The sequence below is a fragment of the Bos javanicus genome, chromosome 7 (assembly GCF_032452875.1).
Source record: "Bos javanicus breed banteng chromosome 7, ARS-OSU_banteng_1.0, whole genome shotgun sequence".
Lineage (NCBI taxonomy): Eukaryota > Metazoa > Chordata > Mammalia > Artiodactyla > Bovidae > Bos > Bos javanicus.
Window position 1 is genome coordinate 20596452 of NC_083874.1, and position 9599 is coordinate 20606050.

Below are 9599 nucleotides of genomic sequence, written 5' to 3' on the forward strand. Positions count from 1 at the left end.
TTTTTTTTTGCCATGTGGCATGTGGGGTCTTAGTTCCCTAACCAAGGATCAAAGCCATGCCTCCTGATGGAGTCTTAGCCCTTGGACTGCCACAGAAGTCCTCTTTTTTACTTTCACATCAAACATTCTGTCTCCCCCTGCTACTCCTCACCACTCTTTATTTGGTTAATGCAGAACTCTTTTTTTTTTTCTGAATAATTCTTAGTACAATCTACAGTTTTCCCTTTATACATATGTATTGTTATCTTTTGCTGCATAAAAAATTACCCCAAAACTTAGTGGCTTACCACAACAAGGTTTATTAACTCAGTTTCTGTGGGTTAGGAAGCCAGGTTCACCTAGCTGAGTCCTCAGCTCAGGATCTCTCAAAGGTTGTAACCGAAGTGTCCACTGGGCATGAGCCCTATGAATGCCCAACAAGAGCAGGACCCTGCTCTGAGATCACACATGGTTGTTGGCAGTATTCAGTTCCCTGCAGGCTCTTGTGCCAAAGATCTCAGCTGTTGGGCTAGAGGTCACTCTCAGTTTCTTGCAGTGTGGGCCTCTTCAGCATCGCAACTTGCTTTAACAAAACATACAAGCTGAAGGAATTTCCTGGTGGTCCCACGATTAGAACTCCATGTTCTCACTGCTGAAGGCCAGAGTTCAATCCTTGGTGGAAGGACTAAGTTTCTACAGCTGCATGGCGCAGCACCCTGCCCTCAAAAAAAAAAAAAAAAAAAAAAAGCAAGCTGAAAATGCAATAGAGAGAGTTGTGCTAGGAAGACAGAAGTCAGTCTTCTGAAACCTAATCATGAAAATGACATCGCATCACTTGACAATATTCTCTTCATTGGAATCAAGTCACTGGGTGTACCCTAAGATGGAGAAGGGAAGATTATACAAGGATGTGACTCCTAGGATGTAGGAGTCATTTGGAATCATCTTAGAGGTCTGCCTATTAAGTCTGCCTCTGTGCTAACTCACTCAATTGTGCCTGACTCTTTGCAATCCCAAGGGCTGTTGCCTGCAAGGTTCTTCTGTCCATGGAATTTTCAACCCACTGGAGTGGGTTGCCATTTCCTCCTTCAGGGGATCTTCCTGACATAGGGATGGAACCAGCATCTCCTGTGTCTCCTACATTGGTAGGTAGATTCTTTACCACTGAGCAACCTGAGAAGCCCCTATGGTGAGATATGCATAACATTAAATTTAGCATTTTCACCATTTTAAAGTACACAGCCCAGTGGCATTAAGCACATTCACATTGTTGTACAGCCACCATAATCTCCAGGACTTTCTTCTTTTCCCAAACTGAAACTCTGTCTCCATGAAACACTGACTCCCCAACCTCCCCCGGCCTCTGGTCCCACCATCTACTTCCTGTCTCTATGGATTTGACTCCTCTAGGACCTCCCGTGAGTGGAATTATACAGTATTTATCCTTTTGTGACTGTCTTATTTCAATTAGCCTAATGCATTAAGATTTATCCATATTGTAGCATTCTCCATTTTATTCTTAGTAACTCTCCCATGCCTGGCTCATGGTAGGCTGACAATAAGATTTTAGTTAACAAATGAATACAGTCTCTTCTTTCTTAAGTCTGGTTGCTTTTGGGGGGCTAATATCAAGATATTTTTTTTAAGTCTCCTTCTTCTTGTCTAAAAACTATCCATTTGTCCCAGCAAATTCACTCCTGGTTATATATCCTAAAACAATCAAACAAAAAAACCTCAAAATAGCAATTCACCACCCAGCACTTTATTTTTAAATATATTTTAATTTTATTGGAGTAAAGTTGATTTACAATGTTGTGTTTGTTTCAGGTCTACAGAAAAATGCCTCAGTTATACATATACATACATTCATGCTTTTAAAAAAGTGTTTGTTTATTTTTAATTGATTGATGATTGGTTTACAGTATCAGTTTTTCTTTCATATATCGACATGAATTAACCACAGGTGTACATAAGATATTCATTCTTTTTTAAGATTCCTTTCTCATATAGGTTATCACAGAATGCTGAGTAGAGTTCCCTGTGCCATACAGTAGGTGCTGTTGGTTATCTATCATATATAGTAGTGTGTGTGTATATATCCCAAACCACCTCCCAACACTCTTGATAACCCTCTCTGGGCTCTATTACTCCAGAGCACTTGTCACCTTCTGATACAATTTTATTACTTATTATGTTTATCAATTATTTTATGTCTCTTAGAACGTAAGCTCCAAAAGGGGAGAGAGCTTTGTTTTGTTGACAGAAGTTCTCCAAGAAAATATTCTGGCACATAGGAAGCAGAGATGTTGAAGGGATAAATCTGCTTCTTAAGCCGACAGGAAGGGCATCAGCAGCCAGGACGCTCCGAAAGGGACAGTCACTCGTAGTAAATCCTTTCCTGACAACGGCCAAGCCTCTACCCGAACGGGATTCAGCACCAGGAGCCCCTGGACAGCTCTGGAAGCCAAATACTTCTGGAACCCTTCCTCTAAGGTCTGAGTTTCCCACCGGAGCCGCCCTGTGGCAGTACCCGCCGCTCAGTGGGAGGAAACTACTTTCCCTTGCCAGTGGGAGAGGTGGAGTCGCAGTTTGAGTGGCAACTGTAACAGCCAATGGCGTGGAGAACGTGGCCCGCGGCGCTTGGGGTGGCCAGTGGTCAGAGGTGTGGGCGGGGCGTGGGCAGCGGCGCGCCGAGCTACGGCTCGGCCAGGAGCCCAGCAGAAGGGTCGACACCGCCCGGCAGTTGAGCGGCAGACGGCTCTGGTGGGCGGGCGAGGACCCGACGGAGGTACGTGCGGGCTGGGCCTGGGCGGCTCGGGGCCAGGCGGGCTCTTCTGCCCGTTAGCCGAGGCCCCTCCTTTGATTTGCGTACGGTTTCCCCAGCGGAGCGCGACTTGTCTCCTGTCGAGCTGGGCGCCGGATGCAGCGCTGGGTACACAGATGGTGCTCAATAAATGCTGAGTGAAAGGATGAATGAATGAGACCGTCCCCTCTGCCTAGCCCCATTAGCCCCCGGGTTGAGGGCGTCCAGGCCACACTCACCTCAACGCTGCAGCCTGGGGCATCCTGATCCTCGGCAGGTATTTATTGGGCGCCTACTGTGTATCTGGCTTCGGACTGGGGAAGACAGACTCCTGGATCCTGTGGAAGTCGCAGCCCAAGGTGAGTAAGGACATTCGAGGATTTTATGTAGTTTCCTGTAGCACCAGTGATGCCTAGGGACGGGGTGTGAGATATTTCCCCCCTGGTGGCATCTGAACTGACTAGGGGACGCGGGCAGTGAGAACTGAGAGGTTGGGGAGCAGCCGCAGTCTCTTGTATTAATGGTGACATTTTCAGATCTGTTTAGGGCGAGATCGATTTCAGTTTGGCTCATCAAGTCCCATAAAGAGGTCCACATGCTTCAGCTCATCCGTTTATTCAGCCAACTGATACTGAGCATCGGTTCTGCTTGGAGCCTTGAGGTGGGTACTGGCGGTACCATTTAGGGCAGGGGGAGGCCCCCTCAAGGGGTCCTGGAGGCAGCGATCTGAAAGACAAGCATTACTGGAAGGTTAGGGGAAAGTGGCCTGGGGAAGAGAGCAACAGGTGCAAAGGCCCTGAGGTGGGAGCAGGCTTGCCACAGTCAGGGACCACAAAGGCCAGTGAAGGGAGGCGGTGCAGAACCTTTGTTTCAGGGTAAAGCTGTTGGATTTTACATAAGGGCGAGGGGACCCAGAACATTGTACAATGATGGAAGTGTTCTCTTTGCTGTCCAGTATGGCGACTGCTAGACTCAGGTGCCTATTGGACACTTTTAATATGGTTAGTGTGACTGAGAAGCTGAATTCTACTGAATATTATTTAAATGTTTATATATATATATTTTTTGCCTACACTGGGTCTTAGGGTAGGCATGTGGGATCTAGTTCCCTGACCAGGGATTGAACCTGGGTCCCCTGCACTGGGGAGTCTTAACCTTAGTCTTAGTCCCTGCAGTGGAGTCTTAGCCACTGGGCCAGCAGGGAAGTCCCTATTTCTGCATTTTATTTAATTAACTTACACAGACACATGCGTCTAGTGACTGCCATACTGGACAGCGTAGCCGTGGAAAATTTTCTGCAGGAGACAATGATGCGTGCTAGGCCTGGAGTGGGTAGAAATACTGGGGGTGATGGGCTTGGTTTCTTGAGCTGGTCAGAGGACCAGTCCAACAGCTGATGCAGTTTCCCCTGACATTCACAGAGGCTGGACTGAGGCATGAGCCCCCAGCTGCGTGGTTGGACCCCCTAGCGCATTGTGGGACGGGAGTGTGCTCCCACACATGGTTTGGCCAGGCGGCGACCAGAGCAGCCGGGGGACGCCACCATGGTGAAGCTGTTGGTGGCCAAAATCCTCTGCATGGTGGGCATGTTCTTCTTCATGCTGCTTGGCTCCCTGCTCCCCGTGAAGATCATCGAGATGGACTTTGAGAAGGCCCACCGCTCGAAAAAGATCCTCTCGCTCTGCAACACCTTTGGCGGTGGGGTCTTTCTGGCCACATGTTTCAATGCTTTACTGCCGGCTGTGAGGGAAAAGGTAAGGCTCCTTGGGCTGGCAGTAGTGGCCCATGGCACCTTATGGCCAAGCGTCTCTGCTGCTTTTCTTTCTTCCATTTTTTTTTTAAACCGAGATATAGTTGATATACAATATTTTGTCAGTTTCAGGTATGCAACATAGGGATTCACAATTTTATAAAGGTTATACTCCATTTATAGTTATTAAAGGGCTTCCCTGGTAGCTCAGCTGGTAGAGAATCTGCCTACAATGCAGGAGACCCTGGTTTGATTCCTGGGTCAGGAAGATCCGCTGGAGAAAGGATAGGCTACCCACTCCAGTATTCTTGGGTTTCCCTAGTGGCTCAGCTGGTAAATAATCCGCCTGCAATGTGAAAGACCTAGGTTGGATCCTTGGGTTGGGAAGATCCCCTAGAGAAAGGAACAGCTACACACTCCAGTATTCTGGCCTGGGGAGAATTCCATGGACTGTATAGTCCATGGGGTTGCAAAGAGTCAGACACAACTAAGCAACTTTCACTTTCACTTTCTTCATAGTTATTAGAAGCTATTGCTATATTCCCCATGCTGTATAATACATCTTTGTAGCCTATTTAATCTTTTTAGTCTTTATTTTTTTGGCTGCACCATGTCTTAGTTGTGGCACATGGGATCTTCACTGTTACATGCACAATCTTCTTTGTGGTGTGTGGAATCTTTAGTTGCAAACTCTTAGTTGTGGCAATTTGGACTTTTGGTTGTGACATGTGGGATCTAGTTCCCCTATCAGGGATCAAACCCAGGCCCCCTGCATTGGGAGCTCAGGGTTTCAACCGTTGGACCATTCGGGAAGTTCCTATTTTATACATAATAGTTTATACCTCTTAATCCCCTACCCTTATCTTGCCCCTCCCCCATCTCTGGTGCTTTTCAACCCTGATACCAAGCTTAGGGACCTTGACACTATAAGGGTGAGGGGAAGTAGAAAATGAACTTGCTCTGTGACCATGAGCTGGTTGCTTTTCCTTTCTGGGTCTTACCTGGTAAACAAGGGGTTTGAACAAGACCTGGGGTTCCCAGATGGTAGGCTCATCAGTCGTTGCTTGACCAGACCACTTACACCAGGCATGTGCACTTTGTCCTGAAGCTGACAATTGTGGCCTCTTTTCAACTCCTGTATCAGTCAGATGTTTGCTGCATAACAAATTATTACAAACTTAGCATCTTAAAACAGCATATATTTTAAGACCACAGTTTCTGTGGGTCAGGAGTCTGGGTAACAACTTGGCTGCTGGCTTTCATGAGGCAGCAGTAGAGGTATCTGCTGGGCTGTGGTCTCATCCCAAGGTTCAGCTGGTGACAGGTTGGCATCTGAGCTCACGTGGTTGTGAGACATAGTTCAGTTCCTTCCTGATTGTTGAACTGGGGCACAGTTCCTCCCGAGCTCTTGGCTGGGAGCCACCCGCAGTCCCTGGCCACATGGGCTTCCTCACTGTGCCTTTTGCTTTTATCTACAAGTCCCATCCTGTGCCTGGACTGCTGACATTGAGGGCTGGGCAGTGTTTTGCACTTCTAAGCTTGTGTTCCTCCATTACAGAGCATGGGAAACTTGTGCACTTGGCATCAGTGAGGATGAGATCTGAGTCTTCTCTGGTGTACTCTGCACCCCATTCCTGCATTCTGACAGTGTCACCACCAGCCTGGACTACTGTAATGGCCTTGCCCCTCCCTGTTCCTCTCCAGCGCACAGGGCCCTCTCACAGTCCTCCCAGAACCACTCCTGTGCCGCACCCCTGCCCCAGACTCCCCAACACCTCAGTGGGCCAGGCCCCTCCTCCTGGCCACCTGCCAGCCCCCATCAGAGCTCCTGCTTCATGGTCCAGTGTGGCCGCCATGGACCTGGACCATTCCAGCTGGTCAGGTTTCAGTGAATTGAAGTTGAACACAATTCAACAGGCCAGTCCTCAGTTGCACCAGCCACATTTCAAGTCCTCAAGGGCCATGCGTGGCTGGTTGGTTCCATGTCAGACAGCATAGACAGAGAACATTCCATCATCTGGAAGGTATTGGATGGTACTGGCTCAAGGGGTCTGGTGAGGACAGCCAGATGTGCTGGCGAGCCTCTTATTGGTTCTCAGCACCTTCACCCAAGAGGGTGGAGTGACGGGGGCCCCCAGAAATAGCCTCTGAGTCATTTGGAAGCAAACCCATGGAGGCATCAGGGCCAGAAGGCCCGACTGATGTCATGATCTGGAGGCCAGAAGTCCAAGACCAAGGGGTCAGTGGTCTGGGTCCTTCTGAGGCCATGAGAGTGAGTCTATCCCGTGTCCCTCCTGGCTTGTGGGAATCGTCTGCAGTCCCTGGTGTCCCTGGCCCTTTGCGAGCATCACGCCATCTCTGCCTCCATCATCACATGGCCTCTCCCTGTGTGTCTCTTTGTGTGTTTCCTTTTCTTTCTCAGAAGGACACCTGTCATTGGATTCAGGCCCCATCCTTATCTGGGAAGATGTCATCTCAAGATCCTTATCTTATGAATGAGTTTCCTGGGATGACCATGACAGAAGATCAGAGATGGGGGGCTTGAACAACAGACACTTACTCTCTTCTAGGGCTGGAGGCCACAAGTCTGAGATCAAGGTGCTGGCAGGGTGGGGCCTCCTGTGGCCTCCCTCCCTGCCTTGCAGACAGCCATCTCTTGCAGCCTCTTCACAGGATGGCTCTTCTTCTTCCTGTTAGGACACCACCTAGTGGCTTAGGGCTGCCCCAACAGCTTTCTTTTAACTGAATCTCCTATTTAAAGACCTTTCCTCCAAATAGGGTTGGTTTTGAGGCACCAGGCTTAAGAGTCTGCCTGCAATGTGGGAGATCTGGGTTCAACCCCTGGGTCAGGAAGATCCCCTGGAGAAGAGAATGGCAACCCACTCCAGTATTCTTGCCTGGGAAATCCCGTGGACAGAGGAGCCTGGTGGGCTACAGTCCGTGGGATTAGAAAGAATTGGACACGACTTAGGACTCACACACACACACTTGAGGCACTAGGGGTTGGGAGACTTTCATATAAAAGTTTCTGTTTGTCAGGGACACAGCTCAGCCTGTTGCACCTCAGTTATGTCTGCAAAGACCCTTCTTCCAAATGAGATCACTTTCTGAAGTTCCTGGTGGACATATCTTTAGCACACTACACTATTTTATTTTTTTAAATATTTGTCTGTTTGCTTGTTTTAGAAGCTACCTGTAGAAGGCTGGAGGAGTACAGAAAGGAAGAATATCTTAAAGGGTATCAAATGGTTGCTTTTATTTTTTATTTTTTTGGCCACACCGAGCAGCATGCGGAATCTTGGTTTCTCCATCAGGAATCGAATTCATGCCCCCTGCTGTGGAAGCATGGATTCTTTTTTTTTTTTTTTTAACTATTATTTATTTATTTACTAATTTTTGGCCATGCTAGGTCTTCTGGGCTTCTTACTGAGGTGGTTTCTCTTGTTGCAGAGCACAGCTTCAGTAGTTGTGGCCCAGGGGCTTAGTTGCCTCAAGGCATGTGGAATCTTCCTGGATCAGGGATCGAACCTATGTCCTCCTGCATTGGCAGTCAGATTCTTAACTACCAGGCCATCAGGGAAGTCTCTACACCATTTGCAAGTTGGTCAACAGAGTGGAAGTGGCGTGAGCCCTATTCCCTTTCTAATAGATTTTTTTTTCAATCCATCGAGGATGAGTCACTGTCCCCTTCCCCTTTTAAAACCTGTATGAAGTGGGTATTTCTGTTAATTGAATGGTCATATCTGGTGAACCTGTTGTGTGGGCAGTGGGGTCACAGCCTCTTGCCTCTGAACCTCTCCCATCCTTTCCCCCTGGCACCCTCCGCTCCAGCTCCAGGAAGTCCTGACTCTCGCGCACATCAGCACCGACTACCCGCTGGCCGAGACCATCATGCTGTTGGGCTTCTTCATGACTGTCTTCTTGGAGCAGCTGGTGCTGACCTTCCGCAAGGAGAGGCCGGCCTTCATCGACCTGGAGACATTCAATGCCAGCTCAGATGCTGGCAGCGACTCGGAGTATGAGAGCCCCTTCATGGGCGGCCCACGGGGCCACGCACTCTACGCGGAGCCACATGGGCACAGCCACGGCCTGAGCGTTCAGGAGCTGTCACGCTCCAGCCCGCTGCGGCTCCTCAGCCTGGTCTTTGCCCTGTCGGCCCACTCGGTCTTCGAGGGCCTGGCCCTGGGCCTGCAGGAGGAAGGGGAGAAGGTGGTGAGCCTGTTCGTGGGAGTGGCCATCCACGAGACGCTGGTGGCCGTGGCCCTGGGCATCAACATGGCCAGGAGTGCCATGGCCTTGAGGGACGCAGCCAAGCTGGCTGTCACCGTGAGTGCCATGATCCCACTGGGCATCAGCCTTGGCCTGGGCATTGAGAGCGCCCAAGGCATGCCCAGCAGCGTGGCCTCTGTGCTGCTGCAGGGCCTGGCGGGTGGCACCTTCCTCTTCGTCACCTTCTTTGAGATCCTGGCCAAGGAGCTGGAGGAGAAGAGCGACCGGCTGCTCAAGGTCCTCTTCCTGGTGCTGGGCTACACTGTCCTGGCTGGCATGGTCTTCATCAAGTGGTGACCACTCTGCCCCCACCCAGCCGGAGCCCAACAAGATGCACAGGGCCCTGCCCCACCTCCCCTGAGGGTCAGAGCTCAGCCCCCAGGCCATGCCTGCACATAGAGGGGCCGCCTGGGACCACACTGCACCCCAAATCCTGCACCCTGAGCCTTGGGGCCCCACTCTTACTTTTACAAATTCTTCTCTTAAAAGTATTTCCCAAAGCCGTGTGGCCATGTCATCCTCGGGCGTGGAGATCTGGTGACTCACAGGGGAGGTGGAGTGGGACCCAGACCCTCCTCCCCCAACACTCCAGCTTGGATGATATGGAAGTAGCCAACCTCTGTCCTCCTTGCCCGTGGTGGCCAGCTGGTAAAGAATATGCCTGCAATATAGGAGACCTGGTTTGATTCCTGGGTTGGGAAGATTCCCTGGAGAAGGGATAGACTACCCACTCCAGTATTCTTGGGCTTCTCTAGTGGCTCAGATGTTAAAGAATCTGCCCACAATTTGGGAGACTGG

General features: G+C 49.8%; 1 protein-coding gene across 2 annotated transcripts; it reads left to right on the plus strand.

The window, feature by feature from the left end:
- Window positions 1–2634: 2634 nt before the first annotated feature.
- On the plus strand, window positions 2635–9301 carry SLC39A3 (solute carrier family 39 member 3). Of its 2 annotated transcripts, none has more exons than XM_061422762.1 (5): window positions 2635–2767; window positions 2863–3141; window positions 3329–3443; window positions 4204–4536; window positions 8364–9301. In XM_061422762.1, exons 4-5 carry the CDS (start codon window positions 4327–4329, stop codon window positions 9096–9098), a joined length of 945 nt encoding a protein of 314 aa, XP_061278746.1. In that variant the 5' UTR covers window positions 2635–2767; window positions 2863–3141; window positions 3329–3443; window positions 4204–4326; the 3' UTR covers window positions 9099–9301. The 2 variants fall into 2 exon arrangements, with proteins under 2 accessions (XP_061278746.1, XP_061278747.1); XM_061422763.1 differs by having other exon boundaries at window positions 3060–3141.
- The last annotated feature ends 298 nt before the right edge of the window (window positions 9302–9599 follow it).